The 22,554-nt window shown below is 48.8% G+C and overlaps 1 protein-coding gene across 1 annotated transcript in view; it reads right to left on the bottom strand.

Moving 5' to 3' along the window:
• Positions 1-21,775, bottom strand: part of mef2d (myocyte enhancer factor 2d) — a 46,622-nt gene extending 24,847 nt beyond the window's left edge. The window contains exons 1-4 of the mRNA XM_034553222.1: positions 21,685-21,775; positions 13,578-13,781; positions 5,471-5,605; positions 1-38 (exon numbers count right to left, since the gene is read on the bottom strand). The exon at positions 1-38 is cut by the window's left edge and continues 185 nt beyond it. Of these exons, the coding sequence (XP_034409113.1) occupies positions 1-38; positions 5,471-5,605; positions 13,578-13,781; positions 21,685-21,738 (431 nt within the window). The 5' untranslated portion in view covers positions 21,739-21,775. The remainder of the gene's footprint in view (positions 39-5,470; positions 5,606-13,577; positions 13,782-21,684) is intronic.
• Between the last annotated feature and the right edge of the window lie 779 nt (positions 21,776-22,554).

The following is a 22,554-nucleotide window of genomic DNA, read 5'->3' as shown; positions in this document are numbered from 1 at the left end:
GTGACCGGCATGGAGAAGGTGGGCTGTGGGATCGTGGACTGGTGGAGAGACAGGAAGAAGGCGGGGCTTAGACTGCTGTGTTCACACACACAGTTATGAACAGGTTAGACACACACACAGTTATGAACAGGTTAGACACACACACACACACACACACTACACACACACACACACACACACACACACACACACACACACACACACACACACACACACACACACACACACACACACACACACACACACACACACACACACACACACACACACACACACACACACACACACACACACACACACACACACACACACACACACACACACACACACACACACACACACACACACCATGCGAGGTGACTTGGTGGAAAGGCCTTTCTCAACTCATGCCAGGTTAAGACTCTTGTTGCAGCAGCGGGTTATTGGGGAGATTCCAGCTGCCCCCCCCCCCCCTCCTCCCACTGACATGTGCTCATCACTGGGAGTGTGAGGAAACATCCTACTGGGTGAGAGGTCGCCCAGTTCCTCCTCCAACACCTAAAACCTCAAAGGAAACTAACTCTTTTTTTCTTTTATTTTGGTAAATGTAAAAGGGGGCTCCTGGGAAATAATAATAATGTAAATCAAGGGCAAAGACCTGGGGTTGTCCACCCAGTTCACCCAGTTCACCCAGTTCACCCAGTTCCAAGTGGCTCTGAAACAAGGACTTCTATATTTAGAATGTGGGCCAGCGCTCAAAGAGGACCCAGTTAAAGAGAGGAGGACGAGGGCACCTTCCTGCCTCCATCGCTGCCTCCTTCCTCCTGCCAGTCACTCACTTTGGTTGTTTTCTTTATCGAGAGAGAGAGAGAAGGAGGAGAGAGGAGGAGAGAGAGAGAGAGAGAGAGAGAGAGAGAGAGAAGGAGAGAGAGAGAGAGAGAGAGAGAGAAGGAGAGAGAGAGGGAGAGAAGGAGAGAGGGAGGAGGAGAGAGAGAGGGAGAGAAGGAGAGAGGAGGAGAGAGAGAGAGAGAGAGACTGAGAGAGAGAGAGAGAGAGAGAGAGAGAGAGAGAGAGAGAGAGAGAGAGAGAGAGAGAGAGAAGGAGAGAGAGAAGGAGAGAGAGAGGAGGAGAGAGAGAGGGAGAGACGGAGAGAGGGGGCGAGAGAGAGAGAGAGAGAGAGAGAGAGAGAGCGAGAGAAGGAGAGAGAAGGAGAGAGAGAGGAGGAGAGAGAGAGGGAGAGAAGGAGAGAGGAGGAGAGAGAGAGAGAGAGAGAGAGAGAGAGAGAGAGAGAGAGGGGGAGAGAGAGAGAGAAGGAGGAGAGAGAGAGAGGGAGAGAAGGAGAGAGAGAAGGAGAGAGAGAGGAGGAGAGAGAGAGGGAGAGAAGGAGAGAGAGAGAGAGAGAGAGAGAGAGAGAGAGGAGAGGAGAGGAGAGGAGAGGAGAGGAGAGAGAGAGAGAGAGAGAGAGAGGAGAGGAGAGGAGAGAGAGAGAGAGAGAGGTGAAAAGGAGAACTAAAAAAGTGAGCGACTCGTTTGGCCTCCAATAAAAACGTACGCGTCATCTTTCCGAGTGAATTTGAGTTCCCTCCGTACGTCTCGGGCTTTTATTGTGAAAGGTAAGAGCCCCTTTGTTAAAGGGGTGAATAAAGTTCGCCGTCTGGAGTTCATTTTGTGATTATCTCCTAAATATCTTTCGTTATTGTAGGAATGTTTTTTGGGGATCCCTTTGAAAGAAAACATGTCTAAGTATTCATTTATAATTTAAAATATTATCGTAAACGTTATGTCAACACGTTGGAGATGAAGACGTCTAAACTGGTGACCGGGGCGGTAAAGTTAGCGGCTAGCGGCTAGCACCACTGGCGAAGCAGGGGGGTTAAATAGGGGGAGGGGGGGCGGTGAAGGGTCAGTGCAGAGGGGATGGGGGGTCAACACTAGAGAGGATGGATATTGACGCCTGGGAAACAAAACAAAAAGACATTTATCTGCAGATATATTCGGTTATTGGAGAGTCTGAATGAATGAATAAATAGATACATAATAAATAATATCTTTTCTTTATTAAAATGCACTCATATTTTTATAATATATACTTCTTCTAAAGTACTGTTATCTGTTTGTTGTTTACCATATGCATCTATTATTGCACTGTGTTTATTGTAATTATTATATTGTTATTGTTTTAATTGTCATTTTATTGTAAATAAAACATTTTAAGATACGCAAAATTCGCACAAAATAATTACGAATATGCATTTTTACCTCCGCTGAGCGTTAATCTGTGTTTACTGTTGAATTTAAGAGGCGAGGGTTAATCGTGCCCCGCCCGTCGTCCTGCAGGTGTAACAAAGTGGGAGGAGGAGAACCTCGTGAGGGTGAATCAGAAGAAAGTTCGTTTACGTTCCCTCTCGTCCTGGAAACCTTTTGAAAGTTGTTGTTGTTGTTGTTTACTTCACGATTGCCGCATCGTGTTTGGTGAGATCCGAACACAAAGCAAAACGTTTTGACCTCGAGACGTCGCGGCACTTTAAGTTAAAAATAAATCAAAGTGTGTCTCGTATCTCCATCTTCGATTTTCCTAATATTTGAATAAAAATAAGAAAGCAGTTGATTTTAAACAGTTTAATCTGAGTCTGTTAGGCAGAAAGGGTTATAATATTAGAAAGGGTTATAATATTAGATACCGAGGCAAAGAGAAGGAAATAATTAAATATTGCTGGAATAATTATTTAATAATTAGCTTTTTTCCCCCCCGTGCATGAATTTTCACTGTAAAAGTTGTGATTTGTCAGAATTGTTTAAGATTTAATTTAATAAATTTCATCCCAATAAATTCCTCAATACTTGCGTTATCCTACGATATCATAATTAAAGTTACGCCTCGATTCTTTGAGCTTTTCAAAATAAACTTCCGTCTTCACAGGAAACTAGAGGAAAACATTGTGGTTTGGGGTTAAAAAATAACTTCTGAAGTTCTTTAAGTACAAAAAACGTTACGTGACAATTAACACAACGTGAAAGGCCGGCTTTCATTTATACCTTCTGACACTGAAGCTACTTTATTATTTGCCATTAAATCCACATTACTCTTGATTATTTATCCCCCCAAAAAAAACCTGCAAAATATTTAATGAAAGCATCAACAGTAAAACCCTTCGTTGACTTCGCAATATCGAGGTATTCAGTCAGAAAATATTGTGATATTTAATATTAAATCTCCTCTGACGAGCCGTGCAGCAGCATTGGAAAGCTCCGCCTCCACCCTGAGCCCCGTGGAGCCGCTCCTTAGAGGAGGAAATCTATTTCTTATTCAATTTGCCGACACAGAATATGAGAGCCAGAACGGGATCAAACCACAGACCCTCTGGTAAAAAGGAAAATGATGCCCCCCCCCCCCCCCCTCGTCCTGCCTGCTCTCCCTCGCCACGCTCTCCCTACCTCGGGAGGTATTCTAGTACAAGCAGGATTAAGCTTGTATATCCCGGCCCCGAGCTGTCATGCTGCGGATTATGCTGGTTGAGAGGAGGAGTGGTGGGAGGTGATGTGTGGAAGGTGAGCTGTGCAGGCTGAGCGGTGGCGGGACACGCTAGGACGCCACCTGCTAGCGGTGATCGGCCAGCAGGGGGCTGGAGGACGCCACCTGCTAGCGGTGATCGGCCAGCAGGGGGCTGGAGGACGCTACCTGCTAGCGGTGATCGGCCAGCAGGGGGCTGGAGGACGCCACCTGCTAGCGGTGATCGGCCAGCAGGGGGCTGGAGGACGCCACCTGCTAGCGGTGATCGGCCAGCAGGGGGCTGGAGGACGCTACCTGCTAGCGGTGATTGGCCAACAGGGGGCGGGAGGATGCTACCTGCTAGCGGTGATTGGCCAACAGGGGGCGGGAGGATGCTACCTGCTAGCGGTGATTGGCCAGCAGGGGGCGGGAGGATGCTACCTGCTAGCGGTGATTGGCCAACAGGGGGCGGGAGGATGCTACCTGCTAGCGGTGATCGGCCAACAGGGGGCGGGAGGATGCTACCTGCTAGCGGTGATTGGCCAACAGGGGGCGGGAGGATGCTACCTGCTAGCGGTGATCGGCCAACAGGGGGCGGGAGGATGCTACCTGCTAGCGGTGATTGGCCAACAGGGGGCGGGAGGATGCTACCTGCTAGCGGTGATCGGCCAACAGGGGGCGGGAGGATGCTACCTGCTAGCGGTGATTGGCCAGCAGGGGGCGGGAGGACGCCACCTGCTAGCGGTGATCGGCCAGCAGGGGGCGGGAGGACGCTACCTGCTAGCGGTGATCGGCCAGCAGGGGGCGGGAGGACGCTACCTGCTAGCGGTGATTGGCCAACAGGGGGCGGGAGGATGCTACCTGCTAGCTCTGACCAATCAGAGGAGCCGGCAGACAGGAGGCGGGGCAGTAAATCGAGCGCTCACTTATCAAAGTGACATCGACGGTGTTATCGAGCGCTGTTTTACACGATCGCTCCAAACGTGTTGATTGTTACCACAAGGCATGATGGGAGTTTTTCTTCTTTTCTCCACCGCCTGGTTAGCGCTCCTCTTCCCTCTGTCATTTGTTCCTGTACTTTCCTGAACATGCACAGGCATCCACATTAATATATTAATATATATATATATAAATAAATATATAATATGTATTAATATATATTAATACATATCACGCCTGTGTTTTTAGGTGAATAATCACATCGCCCCTCTTTTTTAAATTAAAACAAGATATGCAATCTGTCATTACAGGTTGAGTATTGCACTGAAAAAAATATGTATAACTCGCCTCTCTAAGAAATGAATTGTTTATGAAAATGACAATTAATCTCTTAATTGACGGAAAGGAAATTAATTATCGTTTTAAAGCAAAGATGCTAAACTCTTCATTAAGTTCCAGCTTCTAAACGACACCCGGAGCTCCGATATGAATCATTTATCCGACAATGAAATGATCTGCAGGTTAACCGACGATGAGAGTTTTAACCCTTTAACCGCTCGGCCGTCAGGGAGGGGGGGGAGGGGGGGGGGGGGCTGGTGATTTTGGGGGTGGGTGCGTGTTTGGGTGGGTGGGGGTGCTGTTGGAAAGAGGTGAAGTGGAGGGAGGTAAAAGGGGGGTAGGGGAATGGTGAAGGCGAGTGCTCTGTGAGTAGTCAGGCCGCCATCAGCAGCCGGAGGACCTCCGGTTGTCAGCAGCAGGAGGGGGGGGGGCGGGGTTACAGAGGAGGGGGGGGCGCGGTACTCACTGACAGCCTATAGTTCTGCATCATTTTATCAAACTCCTCGTCAATTTTTTTGTATTTCTCCTCAGTGCGGGGGGTGAGGGAGAAGGGCTCCTCGGGGTCTGGGCTCTCAGAGTCCCGGTGCTCTTTCTTGTTCAGAGCCTTCGTTTCCCCAAAGAAGAAGAGGAGGAGGAGGAGGACAGGAAGAGAGGGAGATAGAGAGAGAGGAAGAGGAAGAAGGGCGGGTTAGATACGGTGACATGAAGTGTGCCGGTACTCACGCCGTAGCGCTTGAAGAGGCTGTCCAGGTCCTCCGTCTTGCGGTACTTCTCCTCGTTCAGCGGACTCTGGTCGATGGAGTCGTCCCCGTCGGGCTCGGGGCTGTTGCAGCCGTTAAAGCCTTTCTTTCGCAACGTCTGAATCGGCCGGAGAGAGGAGGAGGAGGAGGAGGAGGAGGCACGTTTACATTTCATTTTTCATGCACTTTTAATTCCCCCCCCTCCAAAAAAAAGAAGGAAAAAAAAACGATTTTCCTTTCACACAAACGTCCAGAAAATAAACTCGACACAACGTGGTCACATCTACTCAGACTGTGTCATAGCGCCGCCTACAGGAGGTTACTGCCTCCATACGTCCAACACACACACTTTCGTGGAATGCCATTCTCCGTCATGACACACAAAGCCGTTCATGAGAAACCAAACCAAACGTGTCACACACAATAAAAAGGTCCCGACTGTACTTGGTACCCTAAACCCCTAACTCTAACCTCTAACCCCTAACTCTAACTCTAACCTCTAACCTCTAACTCTAACCTCTAACCCCTAACTCTAACCTCTAACTCTAACCCCTAACTCTAACCCCTAACCTCTAACCTCTAACTCTAACCTCTAACCCCTAACCTCTAACTCTAACCCCTAACTCTAACCTCTAACTCTAACCTCTAACCCCTAACTCTAACCCCTAACTCTAACTCTAACCTCTAACCTCTAACTCTAACCTCTAACCCCTAACTCTAACCCCTAACTCTAACCTCTAACCCCTAACCTCTAACTCTAACCCCTAACTCTAACCTCTAACTCTAACCTCTAACCCCTAACTCTAACCCCTAACTCTAACCTCTAACCCCTAACTCTAACCTCTAACCCCTAACTCTAACCCCTAACTCTAACCCCTAACTCTAACCTCTAACCTCTAACTCTAACCTCTAACTCTAACCTCTAACTCTAACCTCTAACCCCTAACTCTAACCCCTAACCTCTAACCTCTAACTCTAACCTCTAACCCCTAACCTCTAACCTCTAACCTCTAACCCCTAACCCCTAACCTCTAACCTCTAACTCTAACCCCTAACTCTAACCTCTAACTAACCTCTAACTCCTAACTAACCTCTAACTCTAGCCTCTAACTCTAACCTCTAACCCCTAACCCCTAACCTCTAACTCTAACCTCTAACCTCTAACTCTAACCCCTAACTCTAACCTCTAACTCTAACTCCTAACTAACCTCTAACTCTAGCCTCTAATCTCTAACTTTAACCTCTAACCTCTAAATCTAACCTCTAACTCTAACCTCTAAATCTAACCCCTAACTCTAACCTCTAAATCTAACCTCTAACTCTAACCCCTAACTCTAACCCCTAACTCTAACCCCTAACTCTAACCTCTAAATCTAACCTCTAACCCCTAACCTCTAACTCTAACCCCTAACTCTAACCCCTAACCTCTAAATCTAACCTCTAACCCCTAACCTCTAACCCCTAACTCTAACCCCTAACTCTAACCCCTAACTCTAACCTCTAAATCTAACCTCTAACCCCTAACTCTAACCTCTAACCCCTAACCCCTAACTCTAACCTCTAACCCCTAACTCTAACCTCTAAATCTAACCTCTAACCCCTAACCTCTAACCCCTAACTCTAACCTCTAACCCCTAACTCTAACCGTTAACTCTAACCTCTAACTCTAACCTCTAACCCCTAACTCTAACCTCTAACCCCTAACCCCTAAATCTAACCTCTAACCCCTAACTCTAACCCCTAACTCTAACCTCTAACCCCTAACTCTAACCGTTAACTCTAACCTCTAACCTCTAACTCTAACCTCTAACCCCTAACTCTAACCGTTAACTCTAACCTCTAACCTCTAACTCTAACCCCTAACCTCCAACCTCCAACCTCTAACTCTAACCGTTAACTCTAACCTCTAACCTCTAACCTCTAACCCCTAACCTCCAACCTCCAACCTCTAACTCTAACCTCTAACCTCTAACCCTCGCAGTATGTGTCACCCACATGTATGACGTTCCTCCTGGAGCTCTAAACCCAACTTCTAACTGAGTGTGTGTGTGTGTGTGTGTGTGTGTGTGTGTGTGTGTGTGTGTGTGTGTGTGTGAGTTCTGACCTAAAAAAGAAAGAATTGAGAGAATAAAAAGGAACCAAAGGATAAACGGTTCCAACGGGACAAAGACGAGCGCTGCGTGGAGGACGTGATTGAGGCGTGGACCCCCCCCCCTTTCCCCCCCCGACCCCCCCGCTGCCAGGACCCAGATAGCCGGTAAACACACATTCACACCTGAACACTTGTGAGGACCAGCAGCCATTATGACGCGTCTGACCGTCACCACATCACAAAGAAACAAAGATGGCCCCCGTTTCCTTTCCACTCTTTTGGAACACAGAACCGGTTCATCCGGTTCCAACCGGCTGTCAATCAAACCTTTTACAAAAGGGTCCCGAATAAAAGAGCAACGCATATTAAAAAAGACAAATGACATCAAGAGTCAGAAGAAGAAGAAGAAGAAGAAGAAACCAAAACAAGTGAGGACACGCCCACAGTGGGAACAGCTGATCGGTCACATTTATCTCCTCAAATCATCAAGCTAACGGAAAAACTTGAGGAAGTTCGATCACATTTTATTTATTTTTTTGCCATTTTCATACTTAAAAAAAAAAAAAAAATAAATAAAGTAAAGAAAAATAGTTGAAACTATCGAACTCGGCTCGTGATGTTCTGGACCGTTATCTCACCGGATCCCCTTTAATTAAAAGTCTTAAAACCGACCCACCGCCTGCACGTTGAGGAAAAACAACAACGGTTAAATAACCTTTTTTTTGTTGGTTTCTTTCTTTTTTTTTGCAATCGCTCTTTGTCGTGTAAACATTACGGTGAAAACACGAGCATCTTTACTGTCTGCGCACGCACACACACACACACACACACACACTCTCAGCCATCTGTTCACCTGTCCACTGCCTCTCTCTCTCTCTCTCTCTCTCTCTCTCTCTCTCTCTCTCTCTCTCTCTCGTTGCCAGGGTAAGAATACCCTGCAGAGCGCCACGCCGGCCCCTGAGTGGCTGCGGCTTCTGACAAGCCCCGCCCCCCCGCTCCCTCTGACTCGCTCGCCCACCCGCCTGTCCACCCGACCTCTGTCTCCAGCTCTCCATTAAAAAACGCTGCTGCTCTCTCCCCCTCTTTTTTGTCTCTCCATCTCATCTCTCGACCCACCACCTTTTTAACATCTCTCTCTCCTCCCCCCCACCCCTCTCTCTCGCTCTGATACAAGTCTCTCTCTCTCTCTCTCTCTCTGATGCAAGTGCAAAGTCTCTCTCTCTCTCTCTCTCTCTCTCTCTCTGATACAAGTGCAAAGTCTCTCTCTCTCTCTCTCTCTCTCTCTCTCTCTGATACAAGTGCAAAGTCTCTCTCTCTCTCTCTCTCTCTCTCTCTGATACAAGTGCAAAGTCTCTCTCTCTCGCTCGCTCTGATACAAGTCTCTCTCTCTCTCTGATACAAGTGCAAAGTCTCTCTCTCTCTCTCTCTCTCTCTCTCTGATACAAGTGCAAAGTCTCTCTCTCTCTCTCGCTCTGATACAAGTCTCTCTCTCTCTCTCTCTCTCTCTGATACAAGTGCAAAGTCTCTCTCTCTCTCTCTCTCTGATACAAGTGCAAAGTCTCTCTCTCTCTCTCTCTCTCTGATACAAGTGCAAAGTCTCTCTCTCTCTCTCTCTCTCTGATACAAGTGCAAAGTCTCTCTCTCTCTCTCTCTCTCTGATACAAGTGCAAAGTCTCTCTCTCTCTCTCTCTCTCTCTCTCTCTCGCTCTCTCGCTCTCTCGCTCTCGCTCTCGCTCTCTCTCTCGCTCTCTCTCGCTCTCTCTCTCTCGCTCTCTCGCTCTCTCGCTCTCTCTCTCTCGCTCTCTCTCTCTCCTGTGTTTTTTCACCCTTAACATCTCTTTCTATCTGTAATGTCGATGTGAGTCTCCCTGGTCGCTCGTTTCCTCTCTTCTTCTTCTCCTCTCTCCTTTTTTTTCTCTCCCTTCTCTTCCTCTCCCCCCCCGTCCTCTTTTGCCCTCCTGTTTCCAGGAGCTTTTTCGTCGTGTTTTTTCCCTCTCCCTCACTCTTTCTCTCTCGTTCTCTCCATCCATCTCTCCCTCTCTTCTCGGGCTGGTTATCGGACCTCTAAAGCTGAAATGCATCAAAAACGTGATTCTCCCGGGTCTCCCCGGGTCTCTGCAGGTCTCTGGGTCTCTCCGGGTCTCTCCGGGTCTCTGCAGGTCTCTCCGGGTCTCTGCAGGTCTCTCCGGGTCTCCCCGGGTCTCTGCAGGTCTCTCCGGGTCTCCCCGGGTCTCTGCAGGTCTCCCCGGGTCTCTGCAGGTCTCTCTGGGTCTCTGCAGGAGGTCTTGTGGTCCACATGTTGGACTCATCTCACACTCGACCCTCCAGGTAGTGATGGGTACACATCTCATTGAAGATATTTAATTTATCATAAATTCTTCAAAATAAGAGACTACAATTTGCTGCTCACTCGTTCTCCTTTTCAGTGACGAACCCGTTTCCCTAGGCAATCCTTCACAATAAAAGTCCCCCTATGCTATGTTTTCTGCTTCCTCTTCCTCCCCGTAATATCCCCAGACTCGTTTCATTAATTAAATAGCCGCAAACAAAGCTCCGCTAACACGTTTCACTAAAAGATCTTCACAATAAAAGTCCCCCGGTATTTATTTTTTATCTAAAAGCTTTTATTTTTGAAGCACTTTGTTCCGTTTCTGACTTCCTCTTCTAAAAAAATAAATAAATAAAAAGGTCTTATTGCTCATTTAAAGGTTTATTTTGTTTAATCTTTCATCCAAACTGAGAGTCTACCGATAAAATATTCAGACGGTGAAACTCTGGAGTTGGGATTTTTTGGGACGTATGAAAAATTAAACGTGAAACGTCTCTCGTTGGTAAATAGGCCCCGCCAAAATAAAATACAAATAAAAGTCCCGTTCAGTGTCCTTTCCTTCAACAGATTAAACGCTCATTTATACCGAATCCTCTTTTTTTGTCCGTTTTCAACTTCCTCCTATTTGCGTATATACGCGGCGTCTCGATTGGCTCGTGGAACAAAAAAGGGGGCGGCGGCTTCGTTAGTGAAGGCTTCGGTTCCTTTTCAAAGGAGTCTTCCTCCACCGGAGGGCGATCGATCACTCACGCTCGACTTTAGTGGACCGCGCAGTCAGAAGAAGTCCTCGACCTCGAGATGCTCCGTCTATTAACCCTACGTCTCCGACAGGTAAACAATACCGTAGAAGGCAACAACAACAACAACAACAAAGTGGCCTCGTTTGAGACCCGTCATGGGTCTCAAACGAGGCCACTTTGTTGTTGTTGCCTTCTAGGGGCCTGGTCTAGTCCGGATAAGGGACCCCCCCGGGATGCTTTTCATGCCCCTCTATATTTAAGGGGCATCCCCCTCTTTTCTACGGCCATCTTTCTTTCTCTTGCTCCCTCTGTTCCTCGCTCTCCTCCTTCCATTCTCGCCCTGATTGGGGTCTGCAGTCAAGTGGATTAACACATCCTGGCAGGCTGACCCCCCCCCCCCCCACACACACACACTCTGACACACACACACACACACTCAAGCAGCATGTGCATCTCGTAGAGAGGCTGTGTGTGCATATGTATGGCCTCTCAGTCATGCACTGGAGTGAAGGAATGTGTAACCATGTGAGGAAGCACACACACACACACACACACACACACACACACACACACACACACACCTAAGTGGTTCTCAGCATACAGGGAAATTGCAGCGTGCGTGTACAGTACATGCAGGTTGAAAGTACACACATCCTAACGACATATGAGCGTGTGTGCGTGTGTGTGTGTGTGTGTGTGTGTGTGTGTGTGCCTGCGTGACTAAATCCACGTTTTATAATTCATACTCTAAAGCACTAACGGGCACATTGTGTGTCCTCCACCGGCGATGTTACCACATTATCCTTTAACGATTAAAAATGTTAAAAAGAAAATTTGTTGGCCGCCTTCTGTTAAATTATTATTAATATTTCTTTTTTTTTTTCTCTCTCTTTTTTAAAGTTTCCGATACAATAACGATCGCTTGAAATCGTTAAATTAATACGATAAAAAATAATCACAACTTTGCAACTGCAGTAATCAATAATTATCACATAATTCATCCGTCACATTATTGGCTGTCACACCGATTCTGTTGTCAAGCGTTCACTGTAAAAAACAACATTTTCTGCCAATGTTTCACAATAAAAGCTTCTCTTTAGACCTCTGAGAGGCTTTGAATGTGCAACAGAAAACATCCAATAATATCTGAATCAAACTCAGCCTCAAAGGATCAATAACAACAACAACAACAACAACAACAATACTCCTGTTTGATAAAGTGGGTTTTAAGCAATGATGTCCATGTTCACTAGGAAGCAATGGGACACAGACAGGAAGTCAGAAAGTACTTATCCTTCAAATTAAGAGCCTCAAGGTATTTGGGATTTCCTTCTTCATTTTGGAGCTGAATATTTCACATTTTAGTAAATAATACTTCACATATTTTTCGTGGAAAACGACCTCAAAAAGCAAAACGGTTCGTGGTTGATGGGAAACGGCGCCGCCGACGCTAACGCGCTCTGAACGGCGAGGCGTGTGCTGCAGAGAGGACGGCTGAGGACAAAGATGCTGAACGCCTCCTGGGGGGGGGGGGGGGGGGGGGTGAGGGGGGGGGGGGGGGGGATACAAGCCCGGTGGAGGAGGGAAGCTCCATGTAGGACACACAGAGACACACACACACACACACACACACACACGACCGAGAGGCTAACCAGGACTGAATATTGTATGAGGCGTTCTCATGGGCTGCTGCAGAGCGTGCTAACAGAGAGAGTGAGAGGTACACACACACACACACACACACGAAAACACACACACACACACACACGAAAACACACACACACACACACGAAAACACAAACACATGTACGCACACAAACAGGACTAGTGGAGCTTGAACTGATGCAGCCCGGAGCGACCCAACGCCCCGTCACACACACACACACACACACGCACGCACGCACACACACACACGTAGGAGTCATCTGCAGATGGAGATACAGCCCACAGACAGGGCTTTACTGCTGACACTCTGAGGCAGAGGAGGAGGAAACAGCCGTGACCGAGTGAATCGGGACATTAGGAAGCAGGAAAAGGGAGGAAGTGAAAAGGAAGAGCGGAAGTGGCAGAGGGGGGGGGGGGGGGGGGGGAGGGCTCTTACCTTCCACCCACTCAAATCCCTAAAAACAGCTTCGCCGACACTTTTACCCTCCTTTCCTCCCCCTCTTCCCCCGCGGGTTCCTCGAGAGGAACTCGTTGCATTTGGACACCAGGGACCAGGGGGTCTTAATGGTGTACATTCTGCCCCGTTAAAGACCCTCCCCTGAGGGGGGGGGGGGGGGTCTTTAACCCGGCCAGAGTGCCACGGTAAGCACCTCCACATCTCTTGTTCCATTCATGAGGGCCATTATGGACAGAAAAGGGGTCAGCGAGGCAAGCGCACATGGGTGCGCACGTGGGTGTGCACGTGGGTGTGCACGTGGGTGTGCACGTGGATGCGCAGCGCGTTTCGATGCTCCAGGAGAAGCTCGTTCCCCCACAGGGAGCGGAGACGTGAGGAAGAACCAACGTTCTGCGATTACAAGAACACAAAAAATAAACTGGGCGATTGGCCCCCGCACGACCTCATCGCCTCGCCTCTGATTGGCTAGTACGTGTTCACGCCTTCTTGAGGGCGGGTCTTGGCGGCGTCCATCAAAACTACCGTCAATAACAACAGGCAGCGAGAGAGAACACTTGAGGCCATCGTGAACTATCGGTAAAAACTGGACCACAATGCAACAGTTCCCAGACTTCAAACGAGTCCATCTTCTCAGTGGGATCGTTAAGATCTGTCCAACAAAGACCAGAATGAAGAGCAACCAGGAATACAGCAAAATAAAAATAAAACGTTCACACACGCGTAGAAAACCCCCCCCAAATCCATCAATGAAAATGCTTCAAAAGTATGGCTTCCAGCAGCAGGCCCCGCCCCCTCCCCACGCGTTACCTCGATGATGTCGGCGTTGGTCCGGCTCTCGTGCGGCTCGTTGTACTCGGTGTACTTCAGGAGCACCTTGTCCATGTCGGTGCTGGCGTACTGGAACAGCTTGTTGGAGTGGTTGAAGATGATGAGGGCGATCTCGCAGTCGCACAGCACGCTCAGCTCGTACGCCTTCTTCATCAGGCCGAACTTACGCTTGGTGAACGTCACCTGGGGAGGGGGGGGGGGGGGGGGGAGGGGATTTACAGTTAAAACAACAACAGAACAATGCAAAGAAAATCTCATTGAAAAAAAATAAGAAAAATCTGTATTTAAACGCCTTGAAAGGGGTTTTGATTTTATATTATTTTATTTCACAGCACTGATTCTCTGGAAGAAAATATGACTTTAAAAACACGTATCTGGATGTTTCAGGGATTTTCAAAATGACGACACGCGTATTTATTCAAAAAGCTTTTCATTTACAATAATAGAATACAGACCGATAAGCATCTTTCTAACCCTGAAGCACTAAAAGCTGAGTTGGAAACAAACTTCCTGCTGCTGCTGTCAAATAACCACAATACCATAAAAAAATAACGATGCATAACCAGGACTTTGATTAAAGGGTTAACTTAGCACTGAGGAAGTCTGGAGGTGGTTAGCTTAAGTTAGCACTGAGGAAGTGTGGACACAGTTAGCTTAGCTTAGCACTGAGGAAGTGTGGACACAGTTAGCTTAGCTTAGCACTGAGGAAGTCTGGAGGTGGTTAGCTTAAGTTAGCACTGAGGAAGTGTGGACACAGTTAGCTTAGCTTAGCACTGATGAAGTCTGGAGGTGGTTAGATTAAGTTAGCACTGAGGAAGTGTGGACACAGTTAGCTTAGCACTGATGAAGTCTGGAGGTGGTTAGCTTAAGTTAGCACTGAGGAAGTGTGGACACAGTTAGCTTAGCTTAGCACTGATGAAGTCTGGAGGTGGTTAGATTAAGTTAGCACTGAGGAAGTGTGGACACAGTTAGCTTAGCTTAGCACTGATGAAGTCTGGAGGTGGTTAGCTTAAGTTAGCACTGAGGAAGTGTGGACACAGTTAGCTTAGCACTGATGAAGTCTGGAGGTGGTTAGCTTAAGTTAGCACTGAGGAAGTGTGGACACAGTTAGCTTAGCTTAGCACTGATGAAGTCTGGAGGTGGTTAGCTTAAGTTAGCACTGAGGAAGTGTGGACACAGTTAGCTTAGCTAAGCACTGATGAAGTCTGGAGGTGGTTAGCTTAAGTTAGCACTGAGGAAGTGTGGACACAGTAAGCTTAGCTTAGCACTGATGAAGTCTGGAGGTGGTTAGCTTAAGTTAGCACTGAGGAAGTGTGGACACAGTAAGCTTAGCTTAGCACTGATGAAGTCTGGAGGTGGTTAGATTAAGTTAGCACTGAGGAAGTGTGGACACAGTTAGCTTAGCTTAGCACTGATGAAGTCTGGAGGTGGTTAGCTTAAGTTAGCACTGAGGAAGTGTGGACACAGTTAGCTTAGCTTAGCACTGATGAAGTCTGGAGGTGGTTAGATTAAGTTAGCACTGAGGAAGTGTGGACACAGTTAGCTTAGCTTAGCACTGATGAAGTCTGGAGGTGGTTAGCTTAAGTTAGCACTGAGGAAGTGTGGACACAGTTAGCTTAGCACTGATGAAGTCTGGAGGTGGTTAGCTTAAGTTAGCACTGAGGAAGTGTGGACACAGTTAGCTTAGCTTAGCACTGATGAAGTCTGGAGGTGGTTAGCTTAAGTTAGCACTGAGGAAGTGTGGACACAGTTAGCTTAGCTAAGCACTGATGAAGTCTGGAGGTGGTTAGCTTAAGTTAGCACTGAGGAAGTGTGGACACAGTAAGCTTAGCTTAGCACTGATGAAGTCTGGAGGTGGTTAGCTTAAGTTAGCACTGAGGAAGTGTGGACACAGTAAGCTTAGCTTAGCACTGATGAAGTCTGGAGGTGGTTAGCTTAAGTTAGCACTGAGGAAGTGTGGACACAGTTAGCTTAGCTTAGTACTGAGGAAGTCTGGAAGCAGTTAGCTTAGCACTGAGGAAGTGTGGGCGCGGTTAGCTTAGCACAAAGCTATGCACCACTTCACATGGACACATAATCGTGCCTCTGAATCTCAGTTTTAAAAAGAGAGAGAAAGCGAAAAATCCCATTTCCCCTGAACTGCTCCTTCAAGGAAAGACGGGAGAGATCGTCTCGGATCAGAGACGGAGAACCTTTATTTTATTTTCCTTTTGAAAACACTCAAAATCACAGTTTCAGCATTCAGAGTTTGACAGAAAAGAATCACGACTGTGCTTCAGGAAACACACACACACACACACCACACCACACACACACACACTGTTTACAATCCGGGTAGATTTTGGCTTTCTCTTGGATTAAAACACAGGATTGCACAAACAGGACGACACACGGAGAGAAGGAGGGATTAAGAAATGGAGAGGGGGGCGGGGCTTAAGGTAGCGAGATCTGGAGTTTTTATATGGCTGAAAAGAAAGAAGAAGACAATAATAAAGAGTGTGTGAACAGACGGGATGCTGGAATCATCTGAAGGCGTTCAAAAATATTTTAAAAAAGGTTCTCCGAGCACGCCGCTCTTTAGGCCACGCCCACAGAGTGACATCAGACTCATTTTTTCCGTGAGACGTAACTGATGTCGAGCTCCAGACGACTCGACATGAATTATACAACTTCCTGTTCGAGAAACGACAACGAAACGCATCAAATATGAAGGTAGACCTCCACGGAAGACTACAAGAGAACCTTAAAGGGACAGGGAGGGACGTTAACTGGTCTGGAACAGGTCTCAGTCTAGTCCTGGTGCTCTATAGAGGTCCACAGGGGAACCAGAACCAACACTACCACTTTAGTCCACAGGGGGACCAGAACCAACACTACCACTTTAGTCCACATGGGGCATCAGAACCAACACTACCACTTTAGTCCACAGGGGGCGCCAGAACCAACACTACCACTTTAGTCCACAGGGGGACCAGAACCAACACTACCACTTTAGTCCACATGGGGCATCAGAACCAACACTACCACTTTAGTCCACAGGGGGCGCCAGAACCAACACTACCACTTTACACAGGGGGCGCTAGAACCAACACTACCACTTTACACAGGGGGCACTAGAACCAACACTACCACTTTAGTCCACAGGGGGTACCAGAACCAACACTACCACTTTAGTCCACAGGGGGCACCAGAACCAACACTACCACTTTAGTCCACAGGGGGCACCAGAACCAACACTACCACTTTAGTCCACAGAGGGCATCAGAACCAAAACTACCACTTTAGTCCACAGGGGGCATCAGAACCCTGGCGGTAATTAAAATAATGAGTAAAGTGATGTCACAATGTGTCGCCATGTTATTATGGAGCTGGTTGGTGGTCTCTGAAAGTTGTAAAAAGAAAAATCCTCTGGAACGCAGCATTAAAAAAAACACCTGTGGAAGGGGCGGGGCCTGTGAGTGGAAGGGGCGGGGCCTGTGAGTGGAAGGGGCGGGGCCTTTGAGTGTTCTGCATTCTTGGAAGTTTCTGCACTCGCGGGTACCCGAGAGCACGGCACCCCTTCAAAATAAAAGTGTTGCAGAAACCTTCTCTTCAGAGAGCGTTTCTCTGGTCTGCAAGGGATTCAAACAGGAAAGAGAGGAGGAGACGAGGAGAGGAGGCGAGACAAGGAGAGGAGGCGAGGAGAGGAGGCGAGGAGAGGAGGCGAGGAGAGGAGGCGAGGAGACGAGGCGGAGACGAGAGGAGGCGAGGAGAGGGAGACGAGGAGAGGAGGCGAGGAGGCGAAGGAGACGAGGAGGCGAGGAGGCCGTGTGAGAACCTCCACGTCGCTCCATCGCTCGCCTCTCCTGCTCGTTTTCTTTTTACCTCGTCGCCCGACATGTTGAAGCCTCTCTCCTCCTCCTCCTTCTTCTTCACCTCTCGTTTTCTCGCCCTCTTTCTTTTCCACATCCCCTCTCCCCTCCCCTCCCCTCCTCCCTCACTCATTGCTTCCTGCTGCCACAAATCAAATTATATCGGGGTCGTTTCCATGGGCAACCGACTCCCCTCCTGCCTCCCCTTTCCACCCCCCATTTCCCACCTCATCACACAATGCTGCCATCACCCCCCCCCCCCACCCCCACCCCCAACCCATCTTTATCTCTCTGCCTATCTACATATCTCCCCCCCCCCCCCCCACACACACACACACACACACACAATAAATTAAGTGGCGATGTCGGAGCGAGGATATTACGGCTGTGTAGGATGACGACGACGAGGGCGGTCGGTGATGAAGAGACGAGCCGCCGCAAACAACAACAACAACTGCTCTCCTGACAAATTATAAGGTCACCCACCGGCGCTGAACCCCCTGCCCCCCCCCCTCCTCCTCCTCCTCCTCCTCCTCCTCCTCCTCCTCCTCCTCCCCCTCCCCCTCCTCCTCCCAGACGGCGGGCAGCGGGTTGGCGACTTTTACCTCGATTTCGATCTCCTGCGTTTTGCCACAAAAAGGATAAACAAGCTGGAGGTAATTAACATTAAGGACAGAGAATTGCCAGGTAACCAATGGCAACTGAAGAATAAGACGTCCTCCGTGAGAGAGAGAGAGGGATGAATTGAGGGGGGCGAGTGGCTTCATTGTGTGTGTCTTGGCGAGGTGGAGCGGCAGATGGAGGAAACCATCGCTGACAACCGCAACCTCCTCGCGCCCGTTTAGAGATATATATATATATATATATATATATATATATATATATAAAAATAAGTTTGACGCCACCCTGTGATGAAGTCCAGAGATCATCAACCAGAAGACGCACAAATACGTTTCTCAGAAGAAGAAGAAGAAGAAGAAGAAGAAGAAGAAGAAGAGCACCACAGGATGTTCGGGGTTATTCAACAACGTCGTAGGTTTACGATATTGTTTACTTAAGATACGTTTACAATGAGTCATGTTTGTGTTTCACGCCCTCCATCGTTCACCTTGGACTTTAATGATAGAACCAGATAGAACACAGCCCCCCCCCCCCCCTCACCTGTCACCTGTCACCTGACAGCATCTCTGCAGAAAACGAGCAGAACTTTTAGTGCTGATGCCATAAAAAAACTAACTTTTGAATGTTGCACAGCTCTCATGTGGCATTACATTACTGCCTGAACATTCAACCCTCTCTGTTATCTGTTATTTTAAATCCTTCGTATGAATCCACGGTTCTTCCCCCGTGAGTCTTTGTGGCGTTGGAGCTGCTGTCACGTCTCCAGCCGGAGGCCCACACGCCGAGCGCTGTTTATTTTGTGGAGCTTATGGCGGCGTCTCCGAATCGACACGTAGGAGGGTGACGGGCCGCCTGCGCTCCCAAAACTAAAATAAATATAAATATATAAACATATTCCTCTTTTCATTAGCTGAAGCAATTTCACTCGCTTGCTTTTAACTCAACGCCTCGTTCCACCTCAAAACAAAAAGCTCCTCGGTTCTGAGCGCCGCCGAGAGAACCGGCCTGAAAGAGACGGTTCCGGTTCCAGGAGGTGCATCGCAGCGGTGTCCTCCACTTCTATTCCTTCTTCTTCTTCTTCTTCCTCCTCCTCCTCCTCCTCCTCCACTTCTACTTCCTCCTCCTCTTCCTCCTCCTCCTCCTCCACTTCTACTTCCTCCTCCTCTTCCTCCTCTTCCTCCTCCACTTCTACTTCCTCCTCCTCCACTTCTACTTCCTCCACTTCTTCTTTCTCCTCCTCCACTTCTTCTTCCTCCTCTTCTTCTTCCTCCTCCTCCTCCTCCTCCACCACTTCTACTTCTTCCTCCTCCTCCACTTCTACTTCTTCCTCCTCCTCCACTTCTACTTCCTCCTCCACTTCTACTACTTCTTCCTCCTCCTCCTCCTCCTCCACTTCTACTACTTCTTCCTCCTCCTCCTCCTCCTCCTCCACTTCTACTTCTTCCTCCTCCACTTCTACTTCCTCCTCCTCCACTTCTACTTCCTCCTCCACTTCTTCTTTCTCCTCCTCCACTTCTTCTTCCTCCTCTTCTTCTTCCTCCTCCTCCACCACTTCTACTTCTTCCTCCTCCTCCACTTCTACTACTTCTTCCTCCTCCTCCACTTCTACTACTTCTTCTTCCTCCTCCTCCTCCTCCACTTCTTCTTCCTCCTCCTCCACTTCTACTTCCTCTTCCTCCACTTCTACTTCCTCTTCCTCCTCCTCCACTTCTTCTTCTTCCTCCATCTCCTCCTCCACTTCTACTACTTCTTCTTCCTCCTCCTCCTCCACTTCTACTTCTTCTTCCTCCTCCTCCACTTCTTCTTCTTCTTCCTCCTCCTTTATATCCACTTGTGTGTTTGATGAACACCAATCCGTCACTCTCCTCCTCCGCTTGCTCTCCTTTATGAATAAAATAAAGGCAAACCTGAGAAGATCCCCGAGTGAGGATGTTCTACCAAAAGCCGGCCCCCCCCCCCCCCCCCCCTCTGAAGGTGGGCACGTCAAGTCCATTACTCAATCTGCTCAATGGAGCGAAGCCCATTTACCAGTTGACTCATTTCAGATCAATTACCGTTTCATCCTCTCTGACAAAGCCTCTGATGTAACCAGAGGGCCGGAGGGGCCTTGCTCTTTTCCACTGTATGGAGGAAGAGGAGGAGGAAGAGGAGGAAGAGGAACAGGAGGAGGAGGAAGAGCAAGAGGAGGAGGAGGAGGAAGAGGAAGAAGAGCAAGAGGAAGAGCAAGAGGAGGAAGAGCAAGAGGAGGAGGAAGAGGAAGAGCAAGAGGAGGAGGAAGAGGAAGAAGAGCAAGAGGAAGAGCAAGAGGAGGAAGAGCAAGAGGAGGAAGAGCAAGAGGAGGAGGAGGAAGAGGAAGAGCAAGAGGAGAAGGAGGAAGAGGAAGAGGAAGAGCAAGAGGAGGAAGAGGAAGAAGAGCGAGAGGAAGAGCAAGAGGAAGAGGAACAGGAGGAGGAAGAGCAAGAGGAGGAGGAAGAGCAAGAGAAGAGCAAGAGGAAGAGGAAGAAGAGCAAGAGGAAGAGGAAGAAGAGCAAGAGGAAGAGGAGGAGGAGGAACAGGAGGAGGAGGAAGAGCAAGAGCAAGAGGAGGAAGAGGAAGAGGAAGAGCAAGAGGAGGAGGAAGAGCAAGAGGAAGAGCAAGAGCAAGAGGAGGAAGAGGAAGAGCAAGAGGAGGAGGAAGAGCAAGAAGAGCAAGAGCAAGAGGAGGAAGAGGAAGAGGAAGAGGAAGAGGAGGAGGAGGAAGAGGAAGAAGAGCGAGAGGAAGAGCAAGAGAAGGAGGAAGAGGAGGAAGAGCAAGAGGAGAAGGAAGAGGAAGAGCAAGAGGAGGAGGAAGAGCAAGATGAGGAAGAGCAAGAGGAAGAGGAGGAGGAAGAGCAAGAGGAAGAGCAAGAGGAAGAAGAGGAAGAGCAAGAGGAAGAGCAAGAGGAAGAAGAGGAAGAGCAGGAGGAAGAGCAAGAGGAAGAGGAGGAAGGAGGAGGAAGAGGAAGAAGAGCGAGAGGAAGAGCAGGAGGAAGAGCAAGAGGAAGAGCAAGAGGAAGAAGAGGAGGAGGAAGAGGAAAAGGAAGAGGAGGAGGAAGAGGAGGTCTGATAAACTCCATGATTGCATAAAACCGGATGCTGGCGGGCTACGCGGGACCCCTGAAGACGCAGAAGGATCCCACCGCCGAGGGAAAAGGAGAGACGGCGCCTCCTTGGATGTGACAGAGGTGCATTGTGGGATATGTAGTCACACGGGGAGCTCCAGCCAGATAAACGTCAGATTAGGTGAGCTGTTTTTTAAAAGGCTGCTTTGACAATCGTGTCTTTAGTGGATAGTTTGGAGTTTTATGAAGTTATATATATATATATATATATATATATATATATATATATATATATATATATATATATATACACATATACACACAGCTCTTTATAACCACCAGACTGCATTGAGGAACACGGTAATCTCTCCTGTGTTCTCGGAGGCAAACAATCAGTTTCTCGTCAGTGCAGTCGGGTGCGTATGAAGAGCTGCTGAGATAACGAGGTGGAGAGGTTCTAAATATAGCGTCCTCTCTCTCGGATATATAAGATCTTTGAAGTGTGGAGAACCTAGCAGGAGGTCGTGGTGCTCACCTGTCTGTTGCGCTCGTCGGTGATCCTCTGGATCTGAATCTTTTTCCTCCCCATGTTTCCGGTGTGGCGGCGGGAGGGGCGAGGGGAAGGGATGGGGGGGGGGGGGGGGGAGGGGGGAGGGTGTGTGTGGAAAGGTCAGAGGTCGCGGATGGCTGTCTGCTTCTTCCTTCCTCGGAAATGTGTCGTCTCTTTCAGCGTCGTCCTCTCCGTGCACGCAGCGAGGCCGTCACCCCGGAGTTCACGACGGGTTAAAAATAAAAGTTGAAAAATTAAAAAATAAAAAACAGGGAGGAGGAGGAGGAGGAAGAGGAAGAGGTGTCGGTGTGCGGCGCCTCTTCAGATCATGGTCCCGTCTCCGGTGGGCAGGTCGTGCACACTCAGGCTGTACCGGGATCCTCTGCCCTCCCCTTCACCTCAGCTGGGCAGCTCCTGCACAACAACAACAACAACACAGAGGCATTCATTAGACTGAGGGTGTGGGGTGTCTGGGGTGTGTGTGTGTGTGTGTGTGTGGGGGGGGGGGGGTTGGGGGCGCCGCTCTGTTTGCGCATCTTGACCCACTTTTAGAGACTGAAACACCGTGTTTCTGCCTTGACCCCTCGTATGCAACGAGAGAATAAATGATGCAGCATCGGAGGCACCATCAAGTCAAGCACATGGGGGGGGGGGGGGGGGGTAAAGCTACATGCAGAGAGGGAGGCCCCCGGAGGCCCGCGAGCAGGGAGGCTGTGCTGTGTCAGCTTCATTAGAGGCATCACCGCCACATCACTGATCTGCTGGTCGCCCACGGCACCCGGCTGCCCCGGCCTATAGACACGCCGAATACCCCCCCCCCCCCCCCCCCCCCCCCCCCCCTAAACACCCCCACAC

The sequence above is a fragment of the Cyclopterus lumpus genome, chromosome 16 (genome assembly GCF_009769545.1).
Source record: "Cyclopterus lumpus isolate fCycLum1 chromosome 16, fCycLum1.pri, whole genome shotgun sequence".
Classification (NCBI taxonomy): domain Eukaryota; kingdom Metazoa; phylum Chordata; class Actinopteri; order Perciformes; family Cyclopteridae; genus Cyclopterus; species Cyclopterus lumpus.
Note: the sequence above shows the minus strand (reverse complement) of the source record. Positions and strands in the feature narration are given on the sequence as shown.